Source organism: Mustela erminea, chromosome 13, assembly GCF_009829155.1.
Source record: "Mustela erminea isolate mMusErm1 chromosome 13, mMusErm1.Pri, whole genome shotgun sequence".
Classification (NCBI taxonomy): Eukaryota; Metazoa; Chordata; class Mammalia; order Carnivora; family Mustelidae; genus Mustela; species Mustela erminea.
In genome coordinates this window covers 65,335,666-65,362,521 of record NC_045626.1, presented here as the reverse complement: position 1 = coordinate 65,362,521, position 26,856 = coordinate 65,335,666, and the positions used below count along the sequence as shown (strand labels likewise).

General features: G+C 52.5%; 2 protein-coding genes across 14 annotated transcripts in view; one reads left to right on the top strand and one right to left on the bottom strand.

Moving 5' to 3' along the window:
* RSPH14 (radial spoke head 14 homolog) overlaps positions 1-9,018 on the bottom strand; it is an 80,809-nt gene extending 71,791 nt beyond the window's left edge. The window contains exons 1-3 of one of the 3 annotated variants that reach the window (XM_032310213.1): positions 8,949-9,018; positions 3,139-3,396; positions 1,981-2,083 (exon numbers count right to left, since the gene is read on the bottom strand). In XM_032310213.1, the coding sequence (XP_032166104.1) occupies positions 1,981-2,083; positions 3,139-3,337 (302 nt within the window). In that variant the 5' untranslated portion in view covers positions 3,338-3,396; positions 8,949-9,018. Of the gene's footprint in view, positions 1-1,980; positions 2,084-3,138; positions 3,397-5,399; positions 5,464-8,948 lie in introns of those variants that run through there. The other 2 variants (XM_032310212.1, XM_032310214.1) reach the window with 2 other exon arrangements.
* RAB36 (RAB36, member RAS oncogene family) lies at positions 8,935-25,907 on the top strand. 11 transcript variants are annotated; one of them, XR_004278003.1, is made up of 12 exons: positions 8,935-9,208; positions 9,894-9,976; positions 13,025-13,116; positions 15,189-15,254; positions 15,681-15,782; positions 17,774-17,838; positions 19,370-19,421; positions 20,286-20,367; positions 20,677-20,767; positions 22,993-23,090; positions 23,614-23,819; positions 25,136-25,907. XR_004278003.1 is itself a non-coding variant. In XM_032310201.1 (11 exons), the coding sequence occupies exons 1-11, from the start codon at positions 8,950-8,952 to the stop codon at positions 23,749-23,751; spliced, it is 1,128 nt and encodes a 375-aa protein (XP_032166092.1). In that variant the 5' UTR covers positions 8,935-8,949; the 3' UTR covers positions 23,752-25,907. The 11 variants fall into 11 exon arrangements, 8 of the variants coding, with proteins under 8 accessions (XP_032166092.1, XP_032166093.1, XP_032166094.1 ...); XR_004278002.1 differs by having other exon boundaries at positions 23,614-25,263; positions 25,352-25,907; XR_004278004.1 differs by having other exon boundaries at positions 23,614-25,513; positions 25,792-25,907.
* The last annotated feature ends 949 nt before the right edge of the window (positions 25,908-26,856 follow it).

Below are 26,856 nucleotides of genomic sequence, written 5' to 3'. Positions count from 1 at the left end.
TTTTGTTTTTGTTTTTTAATTTCCTTATGAAAACAAAGTTGATTGCTTTGGGAAGACTCAAAAGTGAGTCTAAAAAAAAAAGTGAGATGACTATAAATTCTAGAAGGCTTTTACATGCAGATTACTCCATTAATGTCTTTGAGTTCTCTGCTCTATTGGAAAGAAACTCAAGCTGCAAATTAGATGATATTATAGGTGTGGTTTAAGCAAAAAAAGATGACGGGAAATATCAACCAGTGGGTCCACACCCAAGAAGAGGTCTGGGTGGCACACCAGGAGTGGTGAATGCCGAATTATTTGTGTCTGGGGTTAAAATGAACAGTTTAAAGGGAATGTACAATTTCTTCAATTGCTGGCTTTATGACTTTTTTTTTTTTTTTTTAAATAACTAACTCACTGCTGGGGCCAAGCACATGTGGTGTGAGGGCTTCTGAGCTCATATCTCTCAGGGCTGAGCTCATTGAGAACTCAGTGTGATGCCCTTGCCCGCCCAGGACCTAACACAGGAAGTGCCCAACCAATCATGCTCATGCCATTGTTGGCTAGGATTTAACCTACAGTGAGTTCTGAGTCATTATGGGACAAGAAAATCCTAGCGGGGCACCCAAGTTGCAGGGGACTTCCCTGACTGCCTATCATGAGAGGGCCTCTTCAGTCAGTTCTGGTCACCCACTACCTGTCATTCCTGCTTTGTAAGGCTGGGGTGTTTGCCTTGAGGGCATCTGCCTCCCTCACCTGCAAGTGAGCTAGAGCTAGCCAGGGCAGCTAGGCCTCCTGGAAGGCTCTCCCATTTGTGGGCTGTTATACCGACAGACTCCTCAAGGTGACAAGACATCAAGCCCCGGGCTACTGCCCCCATCCTCTCTTCCTGTTGCTACCTGTATGGGTACAAGAGGTACAAAAGTATCCACATGACCAGTTACTTAGAGCTCGCCAGGCTCCACAAGCTAATGGCTTTAAGTTATAGGCTCACCACAGAACTCAGGCAAACTCCAGAAATCAGCCTCTGTTACTTTGGGCCCTTTGCATTCTTCGTCTACTATGCTATGGTGGAGCAAGCCACAGTTTGGGAACCCTGGACCCTGGTATCTTGGATATCCTGGTATCTCCTCACACCTGGAGGTTGCAGTGGGAAGGATGGCAGAAGGACAGTGCAGGCCAGGCCAGAGTAGGTCTTTGGTCAATGATATTTGTTTCACTGCGTGTCACCCCATCCAACCCTGCCACCGTGGCCATGTCCAGGAATCTGCACCCCCCCAACCTCCTACTGCCACGAAACAAACTGACAGGCACCCCCACTAGGCTCACAAGTTCCTTGTACCTGCCCAAGCTCCAGGCACCTCTCCCCACAGTGTCTGTCAGCTCTTGTGGGCTAACCATTTAATGTCCACATCAGGTCAGAGAGAGAAAAGAGGAGTAGGAAGAATGAGAGGCTCTTCAGTCCTCGATGCTCCTAAGTATTAACGCACTTGCCTTGGGTCTGTCTCAGGTAAGCACAGCAACACATTTAACCCCCTGCCCCCACGAGCAGGTGCAGAAGAGGACAATGAGGTACAGAGAGCTTGGGGAGAGGCGGGACTGAGCAACCTTACATTTCGTGAGATGCCCTGACACCCCTGAAAGGATCTCCAGCTTCTGCAAAGGGGCATCTGTTGTTTACATCAAAGCAGCCAGAAGATAGTGAGCACCCTGCCCTTGATTCCTTCTTTCTGGGTGCATGCACCCTGGGCAGCAGCACCTGGGCAGGGCTCCAGGGCTGTTTGTGATTCTCCGCGCTGTTTGCAGCACCAAGTAAAACTAGTCATCCCAGGTCAAGAGTGTGAACTAAACGGATATGGGAAAGCACCTCCACCCTCCCCTCGACACACACACAGACTGACAGACAAAAATTCAGAGATTCAGGGTCATCCAAGGGCCTGCCACCCAGGGGAGGGCTATGGCTCCCAAGCATGACATGGGTTTCCAGAGACAGCTGCCCACCTGCCCACGTTATGGGTCGCCATGATGTGGAGCACCTCGGTGGTCTTTATCCGCACCATATCATTGCTATCCTTCAGCAAAGCTTTCAGGCTCTCCAGGCAGCCTACAAGGCACAAAAATCTTTAAACACTTACCAGTCTCAGAAATCAACTCACCTGGAAGTCAACAAGTGAGCCAATGTTGGGCAACAAAAAACTACTGCTGCTTTGGGGGCTGAGGGAATAGTGTCAGTTGCCAAGTAGTTCCAACTCACCCAAGGGGTCTCTGTGTGCCAGAAAGGCTTGCACAGGGGACTGTGTTATCTAACCCCCTGCACGTTTCCAAACAATGCTTTGTGTCTCAGTCCACTGCAGGATTAAGAAAATGGCCTTCGCATTTGGGGAGACTGAGGGTCAAATTCTCACCTCTGTCCCAAAGTGGTCATGTACCCTTGAATAGGTCACACCTAGGGATGCCAGGTTGTGCAAATAAAAATCCAGCTTTATTTATTGATCTGCCAACCCTAGCCTTGTACCCCTCCTCTGAACCTCCAGTTTTCTTATCTGTCAGTTTTCTTATCTTCCCTCCCAAGGCAGGTGCTATCAGAATTAAGATAACATAGGCAGTGCACCTGGGTGGTGCTGGCCCAGAATCAGGCTTATTAAACAGCAACTCTTAGCACTGAAGTTCTACCCGGTGTCCTAGGCCCTGGTTCCAGGAACCACAGCCAAATCTGGAATCAACTGGCCCTTCAGTCCTAAGGCTGGAGGGAGAAGCCGCAATTCGTCCAACATGTGCCTCATCTGGGAAACGTGTGACCATGTCATGAAAATCACCTCAGGCCTTATTTTGATAATTAGCAGAGTGGGACACAGGGGACAGATTTCCCAGATACATGTGTGGTTTTAGTAAGGCGCGAGCCTATCTTTTGTGACAGTCTCATGGATGAGATAGATAAACAGCACTGTTGGGTGGATCTGTGGCCACCTGGTTGAGCCGTAGCAGAGGGGACAGACTTGTGGCTCTCGGTGGGATGCTGGTGTGTCTGAGCAAGGACGGACTGACAAACCCAGAGGGTCACGGTGAAGGGGCCAGGTCACCTCAGCCCCTCCCACTTCTGGCCACTGTGTCTGTCCATCCAGACCCCAGTCATGGTCACCTGGGCTGTGACACACTCACCTATGTCGATGGCCACAAAGACATGCTCAGGGTCGTGCATGAGGTCACAAAGTGCCATGAGGGCTTTCTGCCTCGTCAGCAGGTCGTCCGACTGCAGCTCTTCATTGAGCTTGGGCAGGGCCCGACAGCCATAGGCAATGGAGGCCTGGGCAGGGTTGATGTCAGGGGGCAGGTACATGGAGATCCGGGCATGGGCCATCCTTCCACGCCTGCAGAGGACAGCTCTCTAGCTCTCAAAACAAAAGCACTTCAGAACCACTGATTAAGAGAAATCAAAAAGGTGTCATTATTACCACTGGGATTTAGAAGCTACTTCTCATTTGATCCTCGAAACTGTAAGGGCAGTCAGGTGGGTATCTTTACTTTCTTTCTTTTTTTTTTTAAGATTTTATTTATTTGTTTGAGGGAGAGAGAGTGAGAGAGAGCAGGAGGAGAGGGAGAAGCAGACTCCCCGCTGAGCAGGGAGCCCAATGCAGGGCTTGATCCGAGGACCCTGAGATCACGACCTGAGCCAAAGGCAGAGAAACAACCGAATGAGCCACCCAGGCGCCCCCTTTACTTTCATTTTATGGTTTAGCAAACTGAGGCTAAGAGGAATGAAGAAATCTGCTCAAGGTCACAATAAAGGTAAATAGCAGCCCAAATTGCAAACTCCAGAGCTCTCCCATGCTTAATGAAAGAGGGACCACCAATGCTTTACAGGATGGTCCTTGGGTCAAAGGCACCAAAGAGACAAAACAAAACAAACCAGCAAACACGAATGTGGTCACCACAGATGGTGCTTATCTTACGCCAGCATCATCTAGTATCTAACTCAACTACTCCAGGATTTGTGTTATCCCAATCTTACAAAGGAAGTAGTTGAGGTCTGAGGGTAGGAGATGGCTTCAGGTTATGGAACTGAGAAGGCCAGGAGCCAATGTTTAAATCAAGGTCTAGTTCATTCATCTATCAGGGACCCATATTCAGATGCTGCTTCTCCTTTTTTTTTTTTAAGTATTTTTTATTATGCTCAGTTAGCCACCGTATAGAATAGTATTCAGATTCTTCTGACACATCCACAGAAAAAGGAATTAAGCTTAAAGTGTGATATAATTTTATTACACACATACACACTTGGAGCGACTGTAGGTGGTATGGCTCAGTATAGCTGACCCTTGAACAATACAGGTGTGAAATGCATGGGTCCACTTACACATGGATTTTTTATAAAACGGTACTCTTTTTTTAGTTTTTTTTTTTAAGATGTTATTTGTTTATTTGACAGAGATCACAAGTAGGCAGAGAGGCAGGCAGAGAGAGAGAGGAGGGAAGCAGGCTCCCTGCTGAGCAGAGAGCCTGATGTGGGGCTCGATCCCAGGACCCTGAGATCATGACCTGAGCCGAAGGCAGAGGCTCCAACCCACCGAGCCACCCAGGCGCCTCTAAAACGGTACTTTTTTTACACACTACACTTTGCACATATTTTTTACATAACTACTGAATGTATTCTCTCCCTGATACCCCTCTTAATAACATTTTTTAAAATCTAGCTTCCTTTATTGTGAGAATATAGTATAGTGTACAATAAATATAACATACGTGGTCATCGACAGTGTATGTTATCGGTAAGGCTTCTGGTCAACAATGGACTTAGTAATAGTTAAGGAGGGAGTCAAAAATTATAAGTGGATTTTAGATTGTGGGGGAAGGGTAGTGTTGGCACTCCTGACCCCTATGTTGTTCGAGGGTCAACTGTAATTAAGAACGGGGTCCAGACCTAGGCCGCGGGTGGCCCTTGACAAGTTACTTCTATCTGTGTCTTTCTACTGCTGCAAAAGGAAAGTGATAAGAACACCTCCTTCCTTCCCTGCCAGAGTGGTTATAGGAACTGCTGCTACCCAGGAGCCTGGCACAGCAATCTCTGAATATGTCCTCTGTGGCTACTGTTACCCTGGTAGTGATTCCTACAATTAGTCCCAGTGACAGTCCCAGCCCTGTAGGAATGCTCAGCTTCGGTAAAGGAGGTGAGCCTGACTTTGATTCTGGACACCAAGTGACCGCCGGGGCAAGAGGAGAGGGGGCCCTGGCTAGGAGGAATGTGGCCTTTTCTGGGCTCTCCGAGCTAGGAGTAGTGGGTGCTGGGGACAGAGTCCTGCCCTCTTCTAAGGAGCATGGGTTAGGGAGGTAAGAGGACGAGAGACCGGTGTGAACAGGGAAGGGTGAATCTGGGGACCCCCACCCCCACCCCGCCCCGATCCCTCTGGCGGCGGCTGGCTCACCTGCCTCAGCCCGGGGTCCCGGAAGCGCTCGCCCGTTGCCAGGCGACCGGTTGCCAGGCTACCCCACGGCGCCCGCAGCGCCCACCGCGCAGGCGCGAAGGGCCCCGGGGCCGGAACCAGCTGTAAAGTGCGGACAATGATGCTTTACAGGGTTACGGTGAAGAACAAAGGCGGCTCAGCTTTGTTCATGGTACAAAAGGGAAGCGAAGTGACTGTACTCTGAATTGAACCCTGCATGCCTTTAATCCTCAGAGTAAACTTGGGAAGTGATAACATCCAGTTTACCGCCAAACTTCAGAAAGGTTCAGTAGCTTCCCCTAAATTACCCTGGTCTGATCCCTGAACTGTCTAGTAGCCCTGGCTCATGCTCCTTGATCTGCAATCTGATTACCTGCTAATGACACAGATCAGCCCCGCAGTGGAGCAAACACACGGCTGGCTGGAGCAATTGCTCTTGAAAGCAAGCCAGACCCATCCATCACCTGCATAAAACCCTCCCATGGCTTTCACCTGGTCTCAGGACACAGTCCAAACTCCTAGCCTGCTACTCAAGGCCCTAGCTCATGACCTCCTTCAGCCATGCTGGCTTCTTTTAATTTCCCAAATGGTCAACTCTTTCCTGCCGGCTGAGATGCTTGTAACACTAACCACTTCTTTGCCCTTCAAGACACAGCTCAGTGTACACTTCCTCCATGAATCCTGTTCTCTCCCCAGCTCCAAAGTAGTAAATAACCCCATAATTTAATTAACCCACAGGCACAGTTCCTCCTCTAATTCTCTATTTCTGTTTCCCCCCAGCACACTCCAACTTCCCAGAGGATGGAGGCCTTGTCATTCCTGTTTATTTGCCTTTCCAGTGCCAGGAATATACTAGAAATTTCAGTCAGTGTAGCATAAATGAATGGTTAATAGGCTTGAATCAAGATTTATAATCTACAAAGCACTTTCACGAACTTGTGTGATCTTCACAAAGAACCTTGAAGTTGATAGTCACATCCGTTTTATAGCTGAGTAAACTGAGGCACAGGAAGAGGTAGAGCAACTCACATAAGTCCATCCCCTAAGCCTGCAGCCTTTGCACTGAAACTTAACTAACAATGGCACCAGGTATTACCCTCCAGCACAATTAGCTTTGGAATGAAGATCACTACTCTGATCTGTGTGCCCAGGATCCCATATTGTGATGGGGAGATCTGCCCCCTACTGTGGTTCTTCAAAGGACCTAGTTATAAAGGATCTTTAACCCAGAGCCTCCTAGCTTTTTTAGGAAGATAGTGTGGAGAGCGCTGGAGTAGGAGTCAAGAAATCTGGTTTCGAATTCTAGTTCTAACTCACTAGGCAAATTCTTTTTTGTGAGCCTTAGGTGGCTTGTCTGTGAAATTAGGGAGCCAAATCGAGTAGATATTCAAAGCTGGGAACCCTGGGCCTCTCAGAATCTGGTTAGAGTCCTTTTTTTTTTTTTTTTAATTACCCTTCAGTTTTATTATTTTTCAATCTCTTTTTGTTAACTTTTAAAGATACACATAACATTATATAGGTATATATGTTAATTACAAAACATAAAAATATAATAACTATGTGTGAATTAACCACCAAGAACATTCTGAATGCCTGCATCCTCTTCCCCTATCCTATAGCCCATCTTCCTCTCCAAAGCTAACTACTCTCTCATTTTATGATTACACAGTCTTACAAGTGCCTCTAGAGGCCATCTAGCCCACATGCCTCACTCTTCAAACAGAAACTAGCTTATAGGAGCTCAGCGACAGGTCAGCTTTTAAACAGCCATTAATTACAGAAATTAATTTTATAAAATTAGCTCTAGAAGCCAGGCATATGATATTCAGGCATCATTAGTTTCAGAACTATGCAGATTAAGGTTAATGAACGGTAGGCCACTGCAGGGGACTGGACTCCAATCAAAGGCCAATGGTGTAGCCATGATTGCTGAGAGGAGGAGGTGTCTGTGGGAGAGACTTGAAGGAGGAAAGCACGCCAAAATACATGAAGGCTGGCCTGGCAAGGCCAGAGATAGGGAGATGTTATTTATCATCTGTTTTCCAAATTGTTTATTTTCATTTGAGTTATTTATTGAATAAGCAATATATGACCATAGAGGAAAATCTAGAAAGTATGAAAGTAAAATGTCTCCATCCGTCCTCAGTCCCCAGCCAACAGGTTGTCCTGACCTGTAACAACCACCACTGGTATCTTTACAGAGCTAAGCTAAACTTATACAAGTAAATATGATTCATTTACTTTTTATTGTAGCAGCATACTTCAGTGTTCTCTACCTTCTTTTTAAAAATTTAATATTCAGGGGCGCCTGGGTGGCTCAGTGGGTTAAAGCCTCTGCCTTCAGCTCGGGTCATGATCCCAGGAAGCCCCGCATCGGGCTCTCTGCTCAGCGGGGAGCCTGCTTCCTCCTCTCTCTCTCTCTGCCTGCCTCTCCACCTACCTGTGATTCTGCCTGTCAAATAAATAAATAAAATCTTTAAAAAAAATTTAATATTCATTCACTCCCTTAACATTCACTCAATGTCTGCTATGCCCAGGCACTGTTTAACCCATGTGTTACATAGGTGAAATAAACACAAACGCCCCTGCTCTTGCTGCAGCCAGTGGGGGGAGATAGACAACCAACATAAACAACAAGTTTTATAGTATGTTAGAAAATAGTAGGTGCCTGGGAGAAACAGAGCGGAATGAGGGGTTGGGAGGATGTTACAATTGTAAATAGGCTGCTTTGGGGAGGCCTCATCTAGTGGTGTTATCTGAGCAGATGTGAAGGGGAAGGAGGCGAGCAATGTGAAGATCTGGGGAAAAAAACATTCCAGGCTTAGAGAACAGCCAGTGCAAACACCCCGGTGCCTGATACGTTGCAGGAACAAGGAGGCCAGTGGAGCCTGTGTGGGATGTGAGGATGGGGAGTAAGCGGTAGAAGATGAGAGGAAATAAGGCCAGAGCAAATTACATGAAACCTCTTGGGCCATTGTAAGGATTTTATTAATCTGAAAGAGATGAGGCATTGGACGCTTTGGAGCCAAAGACTGCTGGTGATTTGATCAGTTTTAACAGGAGGAGCTCTGGGGCGCTGAACTGGGAATAGGTTTAACAGCAAGGGTAAGGGCAAGGCGACCAGTTGGAGGGAGAGAAGATGATGGTTTGTACAAAGGCAATACCAGTGGAAGGGGCGGGCGGTAAGAGGATACTGGACAAATTTTCAGGATAGAAACTACTGGATTTACTGATAAATCAGATACGGGTTGTAAGAAAAAGGAGTCAAGGGATCTTGGATATCCCTCCATACCAATATATAAAGAAAAACACGAACTATTTAGATACACAGAAAAAATCGTACTTAATATTATTTAAATAAATATTTAAACACCTCACGTAATCCCTACCCGTTCCATTAAACTACCACCTTTCCCATGGAAGCTGAGTGCGAGAGTCTCTCCACCCCGCCCCCGCCCCGGGGTCCTGGCCCCGCCTCCTGGCCGCCCTGCCCCCGCCCACCGCCCGCCTGCCCGATCCCGCCTTCGTTACCATGGTGATCGCCGGCGGTGGCGCAGTGTCTTGGAAGCGCCTGCTGCTCCCCCAAGAGGCTCCGGTTGCTACGGTGACCGCCCTTACGAACCACGTGTGGGACTCTTTCCGCTGCGAGCCCCGCCCAGACCCGGTCCCCGACGCCCGGGATTCGTCAGATGTCGGCGGGTCCCGCAGGGCGCTAGTTGCTATGGTGATCGCAGCCACAGGCCCCACCAGAACAGGCCGCGCAGCTTCCAGAGCCTTTGCCACCTCCGCGGGTGAGTCCGCCGCCCACTCTGTCCCACCTTAGTCCGCACCGCTGCGACCCCGTCCCGGAGGCCCTGCTTGGGAGGGCGTCACGGCCTGCAGCCGTGGGGCCTCCTCATTTCCTGAGCTCCTGCCCTGGGTCAGACCCGTGTTGGTCCTGAAGGAGAACGGGATCAGGTCCGGGAGGACGATCGGCCTGGTTAAGGACTTGACCAAGTCCACTCTAGTGGGAAGAGGAGGAGGACAGGAGACGCAGGGCTGCACAATAGGGGTGAAGGGGCCAGGCGTTCGGTGCCGTAAAGCGGCAGGGGGAAATGCCTGACGGCTGAAACCTAAGGCCCTTCACCCACCCAGAGCCTTCAGACCTCGGAGAGGAAGAGCAGGGGACCACTCCAGTCCCGATTCCTACCCCTGGGCTGTGATGATGCATAGCTTGGCATTTGTGGTAAGGTCGGAAAGGGGCCACGCCTGGTTAGACACCAGGCAGGAGGAGACACAGGTCTCCCTGACTTCTAGGCAGGGCGGCCGGGTCCTCTCCATGCCCACACCAGCCAAACTGCCTGCAGATGGAAAGATAGGGCCTCTGGCCAGTTTCCCTGACGGAGAAAGAGGCGTGGATCAGTGTTTATAGCTACTGAGTCCCCAGGGATTTGTGCAGCTCCCTAACTCTCTGTCCCCTGCTTGATTGGTTCACAGGACACTCTGCAAGGATGAGGTCCTCGCTGACACCTTTGGGGCCGCCGGTGAGCAGGGACCGCATCATCACCAGCTTCCCTAAGGTAGGGAGGGTCATTAGCCAGCCTTTTCCATATAGGCTACTCTCCAGACACCCTGTCCACACCCACATTTCCCCACCTGCATTCATCACTGGAAACAAAGCAGGAGCATGGGGGAGGTCAGTCCCTCTCTAACAAACCCTGGGAACTTACTGGACTTCTTTAGAAACAGGGACACTTGGCCCTGACTTGCCCAAGGTGGACCAGCAAATTAAGGGTGACAGCAGGAGACAATGTTGCATGGAGGTTAAAGGTACAAACTTTGCAGTCAGACAGTCCTGGGTGTGAATTCTGACTCTGTCTTTAAGCCATGTGACTGTGGGCAAGTTACTCAACCTCTCAGACCTGCTGGTACATAAGGATAAAAACTCACATTGGGTTCCTGGCTATGGTAAACGGGAAATCCCTGACCTGAGTCGTGCTCACTGCTGTTTTTTTGTTATTATTACTATTATCAAAATAGCACTCTAGTTTCCTGACACCAAATCCAGCCTCCTCTTTCCTTACCATTCTGCCTCCGGTTCCTGCTGCAAATAGGGCTCTTCCATGTGTATTAAAATCTAGTATTAACCGCGTCAGGCAAAGCAAATTGGTCCAACCCCTAGACGGGGCGTGGGACAATATTTCTCACCATTGCAATGCCCCTGTCTTCTGATCCAGTCATTCAAGGCCAGGTCTTGGAGCAGTTCATAAAGCAGGTCAGATACAATGTAAGTGTCCTCCAGGGGGAGCTGCTTCAACAGCAAAATGCTACTTCTGCCACAAGAGACAGAAGCTTCCCTTCAGGAGTGGATGTGCAATGAAGGCCAGTCAATTAAGTAAAAAGGCAAGGAATGGAGCAGTTTGCCTAGCGTACTCCCATGGGTGGAAAAAGGAGAGGGGAGAAAACAAATGTATGTGTTTGTTTATACTTGCCAAAAATATCTCTGGAAGAACACAGAAGATCCTTCCATTAGTGGTTGCCTCCATGTGACTTGGGACAGGTATAGAGGGAAGAATCCTCTCCATGGAATGACCTCTCTGTCTTTTGAATTCTGTGCCCAGGCTGGTAAGGAGGAAGGAGGTGACTGCAGACTTTGGGTAATCTGGGTCTGCAGTCATACCTTCTCACCTTTTCTGCCTCTACACACCCGCAGAGAAAGCAGTGGTGCCTCGGACCTGGGGACAGCTCCCCCAGAATTTTCCATCTCAACAGAGGCCCAAACAAATTGCTTCCCTAGAGAGCTTGACTGTGGTCACTAGGGATGATGGACCCTAATGTTTAGTGAGCTGAAAGGAAGGGAAGTGTGATCGGCACAAAACAGTTCAGGTCTCATGGGACAGAGGACTCCATTTCCGGAACAGATCAGCAAGGCTCAGAGAGGTAAGGAGGGCTGCCTGGAGTCACACAGCTGGGCGCTGCAGAGCCAGGACTTGACCTGGGTCTGACTCCAGGGCTCCAGTGTTCCCCTACCCTGAGAAGCAGCCTGGGGCATCCATCGTGCTTTCACCCAGAGTGAGATTCTCCCCCGTCCTGTGTGTGGCAATTCATCCTCTATCCTAGGGCCACACACTTCAGACTTGAGAAATGCGTGATCAGGTAGGGCAAGCCCCTTCTCTTACTCTGTGCCTCAGTTTCCCTGTTTCTAAAATCAGCTCCCACTTTCTGCCCAGTCTTCCCTACTACATTTCTTCAGTGCACCCAAAATGGTGGGATTCCTCCAGTGACCACCACCATGACCAGGCTGTCCCCAGTTTGAAGCTGACATGAAAGTCAACAGGAGAAAGCAGCCTGCTTTCTCATGAGGTAGCTGACACTGTTCCACACAAATGTGGGCTGCGAAACTAAGCTCTTCACCTACATTACCCATCTGATCTTCCAACGACCACATGAAGAGCTGCTGTTATGAGTGTCCTCACTTTGCAGATGAGGAAATGGGCTCACTGAGGTGTTGTGACTTGCCCTTTTGTAAAGCTCCTTCTTCTAGTCTTCGCTGCCTCCACCGTGCCTGGGGGACATATGCCTGATGGGGCAGATGGGCCAGGAAAGAGCTCATCTCAGTGCCTGGAAACTCAGAAGAAACACTACAGCTTGGGGTGGGGGTGGGGTCCTTGTCACAGGGGAGCCGTGGGTTCAAGCAGTGCCCCGAAGGACAGAACAGGTGGCCCCGGGGGACCACTGCCATATCACAGCAGAACACACCAACAGCTCCAACGATGCCCTTTTCCCCACGTCCTTAACCACACTCCATCCCCAGCCTCCACCAATCTGAGGGCAAAACACAGCAGTCGCCTTCAGTTTCCTTAATATCATCTTTTGCGATTACAAAACAAATGTGTGTTCAACATATGTTGTAATATCTTAATAGCCACGAACATTTGTTGAGTGCTTAGTATATGCCAGGCTGGGTCTGCGCTAATGGCTTCACAAGCATCATTTCATTTTATGCCCCCGGCTTACAGATGGGGAAATTAAAGTTCAGATGCATTAGATAGCTGCCCGGGATCACACAGCAGCTAAGAGGAGACACAGGTCTTCCTGACCCTGCGGCCATGTTCTTCAACCATAACCCAGACCTGCTTTCCAAGAACTGGGGAAGACCCCAAAGAGCCCTCCAGGACATTTTCCATTCATACAGACAACATATTTTTAAAGCAAAAATGGCATCCAGGATCCCCAGAAGGCATGGAAGGATCTTGGAGTTAAAAGGGCCCTTACAGCCCACCCCTCTTCTCACCTAGAGAGGTCCAGAGAGGACAGAGACCTGCCACATGCCCACAGCAAGGACACAGCTGCTGCTGGTGAGACCCCGCTCTCTGAGTTGCCACCTGGGGCCTTTGGTCTGGCCCGGCCCCTGCTGCTGCTCCTCAGGACTCACAGGAGCTTGGAGTCAGGGCCACTGAGGGCACAAAGGATGGATGTGACAGGGGAGTCAGGGAAAGCTAACGAACCGGAGTTTCAAGTTTCAGGAGGGAGGCAATGCTGGGAGGCAAGTCACCACCTCACTGCCCGGCTTGGTGATGGAGTTGCAGCTTCGCAGGATGAAATGCCCATCTGTCTGTCCCTTCCAGTGGTACACACCTGATGCCTGCCTGCAGCTCAAGGAACACTTCCATGGACAGGTCAGCACCACCTGCCAGCGCAGGAACACAGGGACCGTGGGGTGAGTGACCGCATGACCCAGGGGACACAGGATATGGGGGGGAGGCAGCGGCAAGGAGTGAATGCATGGATGAATGTATGAAGAACAAACGAAACACTTACCCAGACCACACCCATACAGTCCAGTACGGGCCTGGAGCCGATCGGCATTTTTGTCTGGCTTTGCTGCCATAGAGAACATCTACCATAGAGAACGGCTTTCCCTTTTCTCAGTAAGTCACGGGGCTGATCTTCAGCCCGAGGGCTCGGCACATGTGTGCTTCCTTTGTCTGGGATGTCTTTCCTACCCTTCCGCTCACCAGCCTTTTCCGTGTACACTACTCTCCAGACACCGTGTCCACACCCACATTTCCCCACCTGCATTCATCACCGGAAATAAAGCAGGAGCATGGGGAAGGTCAGTCCCTCTCAGAGCATTAGGGGAGTCCCGTGCTACCCCCACTCCCCAGTCTGGGTTGGCCAGGGTGCCCCCCCTGGGTCCCAGACACTTATCTCACAGAATTACGAGTTTGCCTCTCTGGATTCCCCACTAGACCCAGCCTGTGAGGGCAAGAGCGGTGTCTGTTCTGTTCCCACCTCGGTAGCACCTGGCGCCACCTAGCCCTGCCAGCACAGGGACCTCGCAGCAGTTACTCCTCTCTCTCTCTTTTGAAATTTTTAAAGATTTTATTTATTTGACAGAGAGAGCACAAGCAGACAGAGTAGCAGGCAGAGGGAGAGAGAGAAGAAGCAGGCTTCCCGCTGAACAAGGAGCCCGACACGGGGCTCGATCCCTGGACCCTGGGATCATGACCTGAGCCAAAGGCAGATGCTTAGCCAACTGAGCCACTCTGGCACCCCAGTTACTCCTTCTCCTAAGACGCAGGTACCCGGGCCTGCTTTGCTTCTCCTCCTGAGGAGCTCCCAGCTGTCACACAGGTGTGGTGAGCTTTCGTTGGAAACCCGGCTCGGAGGTTCCCCACGGGGTGCAGAGTGAGGCCAGGCTCAGGTCAAAATGGCCATCCCAGCCATGGTCACGGAATGAGAGCACCGGCCTTCAGTTAGGGAGGGCCGGTTCCGTACAAGGTACTTCACCCAGATTACCTCTCTGACCCTTCACAATGGCTCTGGGAGATGGGAAACTGAGGCACAGTGGGTGCCCCCATAAAACTTTGGCAGGTGGAGTCAGGTCAACCCTACTCCAGGACCAGAGGCCCCCTGGGAGCAGAGAAGACACAGCATCTGTGCCCCCACACATGGCCAGGGAGCTGTACCAGGTCACCAGGTGACACAGGTGCCTTCTTGCTGTCTGCAGGCAGAGGAAGTACCTTGTCAGAGGTTTGCCCATTGAGCTCCTTTGGCATGAGCTGCCGAAACTTCCACCCACAGTCCCAGGCATGGTGCCTCAGGGAGTGCAGGATACACACAGGGTGGGGTTGGGGTGGTGGCTGCTCTCAGTGAGCAAGGTCCCTGGAGAGCCCAAGAACCTCAGAGCCAGTTTACCTCAAGCCATAGCCCAGAGCTGAGTCCTGGCCTGAGCCCTGTCCACTGCTCACCTCGTGGGGGCTGCGTGGCCCTTGCAGACACCTCCAAGGCAGTTAGGTGACAGAGGTGTCCTGCTTGCAAAAAGCAGGAACCCATGCAGCCCCAGGCATGTGTCGGAGGGTGTGGGTGCTCTGTCCCCGTGGCTGTATCCCCTGCATGTTGACACTGTCTGCACCCTTGGCATGCTCCGGGTTCCTTACTGTGCGTGCCCCCAGCTTGGACACAGCTGCACCTGGGACTTCTCTGTCTTCTCCATCAGAACAAGACTCAGGCTCCCCTCGCACCCAGTTGTGACCTTCGTAACAGGGCTTGGGCCCATTGGGGTCAAGAGTATATAGCCCCAGGGACAGCAGAGTCCCAAGAACAAATGCAGGCCCTCCTGCCCTCCCCTTGAGTGCCAGGGATGGAGACAGACATCCCAGAGTGCCCCGTACCCTGTCAAGGACTGAGACGTGACTCATGAGTGGGGAGCTCAGGGAAGGAAGGGCCTGTACGTGTGAAGATGCTCTGTGGCCGTGCTTGTAAGCAACACAACCATATCCCTCACAGGCTGCGGCTCTCCAAGGTGGTTGTCGTTGGCGATCTCTACGTGGGCAAGACCAGCCTCATCCACAGGTGCGCCCGCTGGCCATGCCTCCTGGCATTGGTTGTCACGCCTTTCCCTTGGAGCCCAGTTAACATTGTCATAGTCAAAACTGTATGACTTCTGGGAACCACAGCTCAGAGGGGGTACAAGGCATCAGGGAGCCGCAGGTCGGGCGGAGGGGTGCAGCGTCCTAGGACCCTGGCATTCGTGACACCATCCCCCAGGACCATGGGCTCAGACTTCACTGGCCCTGACCTTTGCCTTCCAGGCTGCCGCAGCCCCTCTTCCCCAGCACAGTTCTCAATGACAGCTCTGTCTGTCTTCTCTGTATCTTCGTGGACCATCATCATCTCCTTATATTCCCTCTGGGTGCCATTTTGTTGCCTGCAGACTTGCACTGTCATGAGCAAAGCTTCTACACATAGCCTCTCTGATGACTTCCTCGACTCCCGTAGGTTTTGCAAGAATGTCTTTGACCGTGACTACAAGGCCACCATCGGGGTAGACTTTGAAATTGAACGCTTTGAGATCGCTGGCATCCCCTACAGCCTGCAGATGTAAGTTGCCCTCATGTCACACCATTTCCTGTGTGGCTCCTGGGTGGGCTCTGCGGAGGGAGACCCATGGGGAAAGCCACGGTGAGCTCCTTCTGGACTGTGCCCTGTGGTGTTCAGTGAGGACTTCTCTGGACAAACAGGAATGGGTATATGACCCTGGGCTTTTCCAGTTCCTCAAAGCCCCATATACTCCCTCACCCCCATGGGTGTCTCACGTTGGTCATCAGACCTGGGGAAGTCCTCACAGCCAGATGTGCCCATCCACCTTTGTCCTCCCCAATACCTGCCGCTCACGTTTTGGCTTCAGGTCTCTGCCTCTGGCCTGCCTGGCCCTCAGTGATCCCATTCATCAGGCCAGCAGGGTCGCTTCTGGCAAGTCACTTCAGACCTCTGTGTATCTGTTCTTATCTGGAAAGTGGAGCCCAAAATGGTCCCTGCATGCTAAGGCCTGGTGGAGACCACCTAGTCCACGTGCCTTCCCTAGGCTTGACATACCCCGCTCCTCCTCACCCCTCTGCTCTGACTCCACTCCCCCTGTCTCTCTCCCTCTGTCTGTTTCCCTGCCAGACCCCATGTCTCTGCCTCTTGGTAGCCTGCTGGCTTCAGCTCCTCCCCTCTAGTTTCCCTCAGAACAGCCCAGAATCTCTCCTCCAGGCTCACACTTTCCCACCAGGGCCCTGGACCCAGCTGTCCATCTCCTCTGGCACCTGGAAGATACAGCAGGTCTGTCTGTGTCACTAGCCCTTCCAGGTTCTCCTGTGTGGCCTCCTCCCTTTCCTAGGCTCTCCTCCTAGCTGCCCCTATACCCTTCTTGCTTGCTGCCTCTGTCCTGGTCCCTCCCCTTCTCTTTTCTCTCTCTGGGGGGGTCACACCTGCTCCTCTGGTTTCATTCCTCAATCCTCTAAGCTCTGCCTGGGCTTACCCTGGGGATCCATGGTCATCAGAATGGAGTTCACCTTCTCATGGCCTCAGCTCTTAACTCTGTCATGATAATGCCTGCTTCTCTGAGAACAGCTCCAGTGCAGTCCTAGACACAGATGGCACCACCGAATCTTGCCCAAGGGAGAGTCAGGGCCAGACCAGAGCAGAAGAGGCGGTGAAAATGCAGGGCTGCAGGGCTGCAGGACCAAGGGGCTCTAAAGCCACAGAGCTGATGGGACAGCCAAGGTGGAGCCGGGCAGAGAACGGCCTGTGCTGGGCTCCTCCTTGTGGCCACCAGCCTTATCTAACTAGAACAGATACACTGTCCTGGCTTACCTTCTCATTGTCCCTCCACTGCCAGCTACCCGGTTGGCCCCATCTCCAAGCCACCCTCCCAGCTTCCCACCCAGCATGATCTTCAGAAGCAAAAGACAGTATGAATGAATTAATGACAGAATAGGGCCAAAAAGTTCTGCATCATGCTGAATCACTTCAAAAAAATTGCAGACTATTGAGCTCTTATTCATGACTTGTCTGCTTTTCCATTTATGGCAGAAAGTTTAATTCTGATCTGTTAATTTTAAAAAGGGATGGGTTTTCAGACTCAGATCTGCACAGTGACCACCTGCCTAGTTCTAAACCAGAGCCAGTAGATCTCAGTATGTGTGTCCCCTGTCCTATAGTGTGCCAATGGCAGATATCATTAATCAATTGTTGCATTCTTTTCCATAGAACCAGGGGCTCCCCTTCTCCAGAGAGCCAGAGCTACCTGATCAGAGTCACCCAGGAGTACAAACCACATCCCTGTTAGACACCGCCACCCCTCCATTCATCTAGGCAGTGGAACTGGGGCATGCCCCTCCCCCACGGTGAATCCAGTCAGGGAATTGCCCCATGGGGCACCTTAGGAAGGAAATCGTGAGGAATTGTGGGTGGGGACCTCTGGCTGGTAGTTGGCACAAGCCCTCAGGCCTGCCTGCCCACAGCCCCACCAGCCTGCTGGCTCAGACCACTACAATTGCTTAATCTGCCCCCTCTCTTTTTCCCTTTCTATCTTTGCCACCACACAGCTGGGACACAGCAGGGCAGGAGAAGTTCAAGTGCATTGCATCTGCCTACTACCGGGGTGCCCAGGGTGAGCATCCGGGTGATAGCAATGGTGGGGCCCTCAGCCGCGTACAGCAGGAGGCTCCCACTGGGCTCATAGCAAGAAGTCCGGGTCCTCTTCACGGGTACCAAATCCGCCCTCCAAGAACCACTGAGAAAATCCCTGGCCAGTCCTCGGGGCTGAGGAGACTGCCTTTGAGCCAGACGGGCCTGGGGTTGGCTTCGGCAGTCACATCCTTCAGGGACCCTGTGCTGGCCGATGCTCCCTGGGAGTCTCAGCCAGTTTCAGCTCAGAAGGATGCCCAGGGGGAGGTGCATGTCCAGAGACCCCAGAAAAGAAGAGCATAGTCGACTCCTGGAGGAGGTGCAAGGAGGCGAGGCTGGAGGGTAGGAGCAGAGGGGCCACAGAAGGACTGCACCTGCCAGTGGGGGTCGGGGGGTGGCCCAGGCACTGGACAGGCCTTGCAGACAAGCTCCCCACTCCAACCCCAGCTCCCCCAGTGGTTTCAGTGAGAGACATGAGAGCCATTCACAGTATCCAAAACCAGGCTCACGCTATGAGACCCATTTACATCTACTCGGTACTGGTAAAAAGAAATCATAACATTGCCATTTGAGGTTTGGGAAAAAAGCAAAACCAGGAAATAAACCATGAGTCCCTTGGCCTTGGGTTGAAGTTCCACCTCTGGCCTGTCTTCTAAGGGGGACGACACCCCTTGAAGATGAGGTGTTAGGCACCTGGTACAACCCTGGGAACTGCAGCCTGGCCTGCCACCGTCACTATTCTCAGTATCCTCCTTTGCTTCATTCCCCTCTGCCTCGGGGGGCCTCTTGCAGCCTTCAGCCAAGCTGCAGGTAAAGTTCTGCCTGGCTCTGCTCACACCCCCAGGCCTAGTAGAGAGCCGGCCTTTCTGAGCCACATGGGACTCCCCTCAGGACTCCAGCAGGATCCTGGACACCACAGAACCTGGGTGGAGCCAGAGATGAGAACCACCCAGCTCCTCAGACATTGTTCCCCTAAAGCTGGTTGTTGCTAATTGCCCTCATAACCATAGCTGCTGTTGGTCGAAAGTCCTATGTCAGGCCCTAGACCCAAGCTTGTAAAAATAGCTGTTCTTACTTAAACCTCACAGCACCCCTGAAAGCCTGAGGTATCGTTCTCACCATTTCACAGATGGGGAAATTGAGGCTCTCAGCAGTTAAGGCCCTCACCTGAGCTCTCTTGGCTGTAAGTGGCAGAAGGAAGAGTTGAACACAGAAGCCCATGAGCTCATCTTGCGTCCCTGGATGTCCTCTGGGGCTGGGCCTCTGGATATGGGTCGGAGAGGGTGATGGGTAGGAGGTCCCAAGAGGCAGCCATGGGGTGTCTCCTTCCTAGCCTCCATACTGGGGATTAGGGCTGATTGCCTGGGGGGGACCACTCCAGCAGCTCTGCGGGAGCCAGGCTCCTCTCTGGGTTTCTCTTGGGGAGCAGGGAGCTGCCTGAGGGGAGCCCCTCCTTGTACACCATGGTTGTCTCACCTACTGCTGACCGGTTCTTGGCTTCTCCCTGTGTCCAGTGATCATCACAGCCTTTGACCTCACTGACGTGCAGACCCTGGAGCACACCAGGCAAGTCTGAGACTCTCTGGCCTTTTTGGTCCTCTTTGGTTCTGGATCTCCCATGAGCTGGGCCCCCCATGGGCGGTGCAAGGGACCATACTTGCTTGTCAGAACTGACTGCCCAAAGACCACATACTGTCCAGTTACCATATTATCCCTTAAGATTGGCACCCACCTGCTGAAGGTGGGACCAGCTCAGGGTAGACAGCCAGGCCCGTCACATAGGAGCTGGGACTTGGGAGGGCCTGCATTTGCTTTAAAGTTCTGCTGTCACCATCTTGAAAGTTTTAATCGTTGCTGGTTGAGGGACCTCACATTTTCACTTTACTCTGGGTCCTACAAATTATATATACATCCAGTCCTGTCTGAAGGAATACCCCTGGGGCTATCTGGGGCAGAGACCTGATCATGGGAGCTGGTAACATGACCAATTCTGGGGGGTCATCTGCTTCTGCTGGGAATCACCCAGTTAATGAACCAAAGTCCTCTTTACCTCTCTTTGGTTTGGGACATTTATATCCCATTTCTCCCAAGCCCTGTGAGGGAGGTTGGGGTGATCATTCAAGTGGATGAAAGGGCAGGACTCCCCCAAGGTGACACAGGGTGAGGGCAGAACCAGGGCAGGGTCCTCACCTCCCCTGACCAGTGCTTTTGGGTCCCTGCCCACCTGCAGTCCAGCCAGAGCTCAGCTGGTAGCAGGACCAGCGCCCCACTCAGCCAGCTGGTCAACCCACTCTGCCCTCCCTGAAACTCAAGACTCAGTGCTCCCAGCCCTGGAGCAGACCCACATCTGCATCCCCCATCCCGTGGTCTTCCTCAGATCTCTCTAGGTGGATGGATGCCATCAGCCTGTCTCCCTTCTGTGCCTTCTAGGCAGTGGCTGGAGGACGCACTAAGAGAGAATGAGCCGGGCTCCTGCTTCGTGTTCCTTGTGGGAACAAAGAAGGACCTTCTGGTGAGCACACCAGAGCTAGAGGCCTGGTATGGCCCTCGGGAAAATGCAGCCACTTTCAACCCAAGCTTGGGGAGGGAAGGGGAGGTGCTGATGATGTGCCTAGATGGAAATTTGAAGACCCAGAGCTGAAAGTAAGGGGCACCTGTGCTCACCTCATCAGAGAGGAATCACTGGGATCTCACCCCTGGGGAAGGCGTACCCTCTGCCCATGTGCTGGGGAGGGATGAGCTGGGGAGGGCAGAGGCACAGTGGGGAGCACCCCCAACAGGAGGGCCTGGAAAGCTAGGTCAGGAAGGCTGCTTCTCCCAGTCAGGGGCTGCATGTGAGCAGGCAGAAGTGGAGGCTGTGCGTCTGGCCAACGAGATGAAGGCGGAGTACTGGTCGGTGTCAGCTAAGACAGGTGAGTGGGTGCGGGGTTGGTGCCCCAGTGGGCATTGGCAGTTTCCTTCGGCGGCTCTGTGGCATGCTTGAGTCACAGCCAGCTATGCTGGTGACCATGTAGGGCCTTCCACTGCCTGAGAGGAGTCTTCTCATCTCTAGGGGGAGACCAGAAGTATGGCCAGCAGGAAGAGCAACACCTGGCCCTATGCCCATGTTCTCTGACACATCCCCCTCCCTCCTTGAGGCAGAGCCAGGGAGCAGCAGAGCTGGGGTTGGAATATAGCCCTCTCCTGTAACCACTGTACCATCCTGCCCACCCATCCTAAGGTAGCTGGGTAAGAGGCACCTCCTGGCACAAAGAAAGACCCAGTAACTGGGGTCTCCCATCCCTTGCCTGATGTCATCGTGGAGAACACTGCAACATGGCTCACGGCCCCCTGGCCTTCATTCATAGCCCACCAGTCTGTCCTCTAGGCACATGGGGCCCCCAGGCACACGGAGTCCCCAGGCCCTGAGCTGCCCTCATCCACGGGCCATTGCTTACTCCAGCCCTGGTAAGATGCCTAATGTCTCCGCCTCAGTATCCTTATTTGGGAAATGGGGTGATGCTGTCCATCTCATCTCATTTTTTACTACGAAACATGTTTTAAATTACAAAAGTAAAAATTAGAAAATGTAGAGAAGCAAAGGACGCACTTAAAAAACACAAGTTGTTGGTTGCGATGGGGGATGTTAAATGAAATAACATGCAATTATTTCTGGCTCATAGAAGGACCTAGCAGCTCTGGGGACTCTGGAATTATGCCTTGTGTTTCTTGCCCCAGGTAAGGGACCACAGTAGACCTCTGACCAAGGACTAGGGGAGGCAAGGATGGGAGCATTAAGGGTGTGCACCACGAGGCCAAGGGGAAGAACGACCTCCAGCCTATCATGGATGGCAGTGCCCATACCCAGTTCCCTCTGCTCCTTCCTGACAATGACCCCCATGCCCTATGGACCCACCCCTTCCCTGCTTTGAGTAATGGAACATTCACTGAGAGTTCCCCATGGGCCAAGCAAGATTGCCCTGTGCAGTTGTATAGATTGTATAGCTGCCCAAGGGTAGTGCACGGGTTGGGGGCTGGAACCTAGCCCTGTTCCCAGACGGGTGGCCTTCTCCAGTCCTGTCTGAAGGGATAGCCCTGGGGCTATCTGGGGCAGAGACCTGGTCAAGGGAGCTGGTGACATGACCAATTCTGGGAGGTCATCTGCTTCTGCTGGGAATCATCCAGCTAATGGACCAAAGTCCTCTTTACCTCAATTTGGTTTGGGACATTCATATTCTGCACAAAGGATGTGTGGGATATGAAGGATATATCTCTCCTTCTATTTTCAATGACAGCCTACCTGGATATAGTATCCTTGGCTGCATATTTTTCTCGTTTAGTGCTCTGAATATATCATGCCAGGCCTTTCTGGCCTACCTCTGTGAATAGGTCTGCTGCCAATCTAATATTTCTACCTTTCTAGGTTACAGACCTCTTGTCCAGCGCTACCTTTAGTATTTTCTCTTTGTTTCTGAGACTTGCGTTACTATCAGATGAGGGGATGTTGACCTATTTTTATGGATTTTGAGGGGCTTTCTCTGTGCTTCCTGGATTTTGATGCCTGTTTCCTTCCCCAAATTAGGGATGTCTTCTGCTATAACTTGCTCCAGTATACCTTCTGACCCTCTCTCTCTTTCTTCTTCTGGGATCCCAATTATTCTAATATTGTTTCATCTAATGGGATCACTTATCTCTCAGATTCTCCCCTCGTGATCCAGTAGTTGTTTATCTTTTTCTCAGCTTCTTTATTCTCCATCATTTGGGCTTCTATATCTGAAGGAGGACGCACAAAGGCTCTATGTGGGAATTGACAGCAGCTGCCCACTGGAGAGGTACTCAGAAGTGACAGGAAAACAGACACCCTTCCAATCTCCACACATCCCAGTGCCAGGACCACAGGAGATGCTCAGTGCTTATTAATTGGAAGAGGAAACACTGGGAAACCAAGTCTCAGAGATTTGAGGGAGCTTCCGGGGCTGGGCGCCCCAGAGCCCCCGGAGATGGGAAGCCAGGTTGGCCAGCCCCCAGTCACTTGCACTGTGCCACACTAGGCAGCCCCACAGGTGGGCCGCCCTGGCATCCACACCCACTGGGTCCCAAATTCATCTCAAAGTAAGGGCTGAGGCAGTGGGGTCAGGGCCATCTCTTGGGCCCACAGGGGAGAACGTGAAGGCATTCTTCAGCCGCGTAGCTGCCCTGGCATTCGAGCAGTCGGTTCTACAGGACTTGGAGAAGAGGAACAGCACCCGGCTCCAGGTCGGCGATGGAGACCTCATCCGTGCGTACAGACAGCAGGGCCAGGGGCTGGGGAGCAGGCTTGCAACCTAAAACTCACATCCACCAGCCTCCTGTCCCAAGAGGCCACTCCCTTAAATTGTTCTCCTGTGCAGTCCTTTCTGGGGAACTCTTTTTGTCATGATTCTGATGTCAGGCCCTCAGCCCCCCTGACCCTTCCTGCCAGCTCAGACTCACTCCCTGGCTCTCTTTGCCCTCCTGGCATCTGCCTCATGAACCCGACTAGGTATCCCTAGCTGCATGAATGTGTCCCTGCTTTGGCTCTCCCCATCTCCGTCTTTCCCCATGCTGTTCCACCATCTGGAATACTTCCCAGACCTATCGGCCTGTGCAGGTCACCAAGTCCTTGACTGAGAGGCCTGGGAGGTCAAGCTCAGCTCTAACCAGCAGAGTCGCTGGAAGGTGCCAGTGGCAGGGGAGGGAGGCTGCCCCATGTCAGCTTCAGGTGTTAGTTGGGGCCACATGACTTCTCCTGTCCTTACAGGAATGGAGGGGAGTCCACCTGAGACCCAGGAGAGCACGACATCCTCCAGCCTGGGTTGCTGTTAGCTGGAGCCTGCACCAGAAGCCTCTACTCGCCGCACACACACGGGCAGTGCCTTCCGCGACCGTGGAGTGGTGACGTGAAGCCATCTGTGTCTGCCCACCCACCATCCTGAGTCCCAGAGCTCAGCCTCTGCTCATTAGCAGGTTGGGAGCCAAAAAAGGCCCACACTGGCTGCCCAGGAGTTCCCCCACAGCCCTGCTGGTGGGTGCAGTGCAGTGATCCTCTGGAAGGCCAGTGTCGCCTACAGAGTTGCCAGACACTCACCCCCCCCCCCAGCCTTGAAAGTCCTCAGAACCACAGACATGAGACCCTGGTGACTCATGGCCCGCCTCTCTCGCCCTTGGCACACATGAGCTGCCCACACAGGCACTCTGCCAGCTTTCCTAGGTCAGCCTCAGGATCCTTGTCTTCTCAGTGGTGAGGGCAAGCAGGACTTGTCAAAAGCCAGCCTGTGAGGGAAAATCCACCTGTCATCCCTGCTTGGGCCTTTCCTGTAATCACCAGGACTTGCAGTTCTAGGCCTCAGAGCCCCAGGCCTCACTGTCCACTGTCCCTCTGCCACAGATTTGTGGAATCCCTGGGCAGCCTTGCTCCTCTGATGGAGGGTAGACAAGAGGGTCTCTCAGGCTCCTTCTGGCCAAGGGATCATCTTTGGCTTCTCCTTGATTCCTAGGATCCTGTCCTGTTGGTCAGTGGACAAGGATGGGCCAAGCAGGCCATTCATGCCTCTCTGGCCCAGCTGGGCAATGAATTTCTCTAGCTGTGCTATGGGAAGGAGGCTGCCCAGCTGCCCCTGGGGTGAATTACCGCTGCATGCCTTGTGTATGGCACTGTCCTGCGGTTACTGGCAATAGTCACCCAGATGCTGCTGGGCCAGTGCCCATCATTGCCTCGCCGTCCCTCTCTCCCTCTGACCTGCACAGGAAAGGCCTGGAGAATGAGAAAACACTAGGTGTGTGCCTCTCAGGACCTTCATGGTGGCATCCGTGGATCTTTGGAGGAGGTCAGAGGCCCTCCAGAGTCCAGCCAGTTCCCCATCTACACCACCCCTTCCTGCACATCCAGAACAGGCAGGAACAATTCAGGCCTCCCCTCCCCAGCTCCCACCCAGAGTACCTGCGATCTCTAGCCCCTCGTGTTGCTCTTCTGTGGGGCCTGTGAACTTCCCCCCGCCCCTGTGCCACAGCCCTGGGATGAGCCCACTTATCCCCACCCACCCCGATCCACAAGGAGGTGGACACCTTAGGGCACATCCTACCTGCTTCTCTGAGATGGTAGGCATTTTGCAAACAGCTCCTCTGGTCAGTGCCCCCCCACACAGCGCCTGGCACACTGGGAGGGCCCAGCGCAAGCTGGTTGGCCCACAGCAATTTGCCAGATGCTGGTTGGAGAAAAAATACACTGGCATCTTTTTCTATTCAGTCCCCCTTCACCGTATTTTATTGCTCATTTTTTACAGATCTAAAACACTTCTTTACATATATCACTCTTGAAGGAATTCTGTGCTTGTTTATTGTAAATCAAAACAAGACACTACAAGGCTTTGTATGCAGAGTGAAAGCCCACCCCCCACTCTCGTCCTTGGAAGTAAGTGTTGTTAACAGCTGTGGGAGTCCTTCCAGATGATTCCTCGGCAGCATTGCCACGTGTTTTGTCTCATTTGTCGTTTGGCCAGAATGATCTCTCACCACACATGCTGCCCGGCAGCCTGCATTCTGGTTGACCTGCGGGAGCCCTCTGTGCACATGGACCCAGCTTGTTCCTTTAGCAGCTGCCAGTTTTCCTTTGGGCGATGGACCAGAGTCCCAAGTGCCCTGCCCCCTGAGCAGGACATGAGGTTTGTGTCCAGCTTCAACCTTTTACCAAAGTTACTGTGGTGACCATCCTTGTGATTGTAGCTGTGTACACTCGGGATTCCCAAAGAGAACTTGCTGGCCCTTCTGAAGACTGGTGGCCCAACTTGGTCCACTGGACACAATCTTGGAGTGGGAGGTCGGGGGGTGCAGGCTGCACTAGGACCAGGTTTGTGGCACACAACAGGAAACGTCATGGGATGGAGGAGCCCAGCCACAGTGGGCTGGCCTCTCCAAGGGCGCCCTCTCCTCCTGCCTTCAGGTCCCCGGATTAGGGGGGGCAATAATGGGGACCTGCTTAGCTGAAACCACAGTGTCTCAGGCACACCCACTCTCTGTAAGTAGCCCTTTATTAAACTCTCCCCGTGTTGTCCACTGTGCATGCTTAATTGTTGCCCACTAGCTGATACAGTCTCCTGTCAGAATCAACACGTCAACAGAGAGGTTCTCTTCAAACACCTCAAAATGTGGCTGTCATTTCTGGGGTAGAGACCCAGGACTAGATCCAAATGGTTCGGAAGAGGCTTGTCCATCAGCTATATGTCCCTGCCAAGCAGGTTTGCCCATGGGACATTATGTCCCTTGTATGTCTATCCCCCACTCAGGCAGTCCCAGTGCGCTGTCACCCAGGGTTGTGACCCCAAAAGAGGTTTATTCGCATAGCCCCAACCACACCCAACCCTCCTCAGAGTCCTCAGCAGAGTCAGGAAATGAACTCAATTCCTTTGTCTGTCACCCCTTCCTGCCTGAGCCCCCACGGTTTTAGTAGTCCCCAGCCCTGCAGCCAGGTGACCTGTGATGAAAAATGCCCAGTGACCCAGAGTGGGTCACTTGCTCCCAGCCTCCTTAATCTCGTGCCCTGGGCACCGACTCACTTACCCCTGCCCCAGCCCCTCTTTGGGCCCCTAGACTGGAGAGGGGAGGCTGAGGATCCATTCAACTCTGACTTCAGCAGTGGGGTGAGATGGGAGCCACCCCCAGATGAACCTCACTCTCCAGAGAGACCTAGGACGTCTTAAGCCGGGAGACCCAAGGTTACCTAAGATCTAGGTAACTGGAACAGAGAGATGGACAGAGGATCACTTCCATTCACACAGATGAGAATTAGGGTACCTGAGAAAGGCCCAGGGTCACAAGCATTTCCAAGCCTGCCGGAGGGATATGGCAACCATGCAGGCCCAGAGCAGGGACTGAGAGAAGGCATGGGGTGAGGGGAGCCTTCAGAAGAAGCAGCACACAGCTCAGGGAGGGCCCTCCCCTTCTGAGGGAGAAGGCGCTCCTGAAGACTGGGGGGGGGGGGGGGGGGGCCTGGGTCCACGGTCGCCAA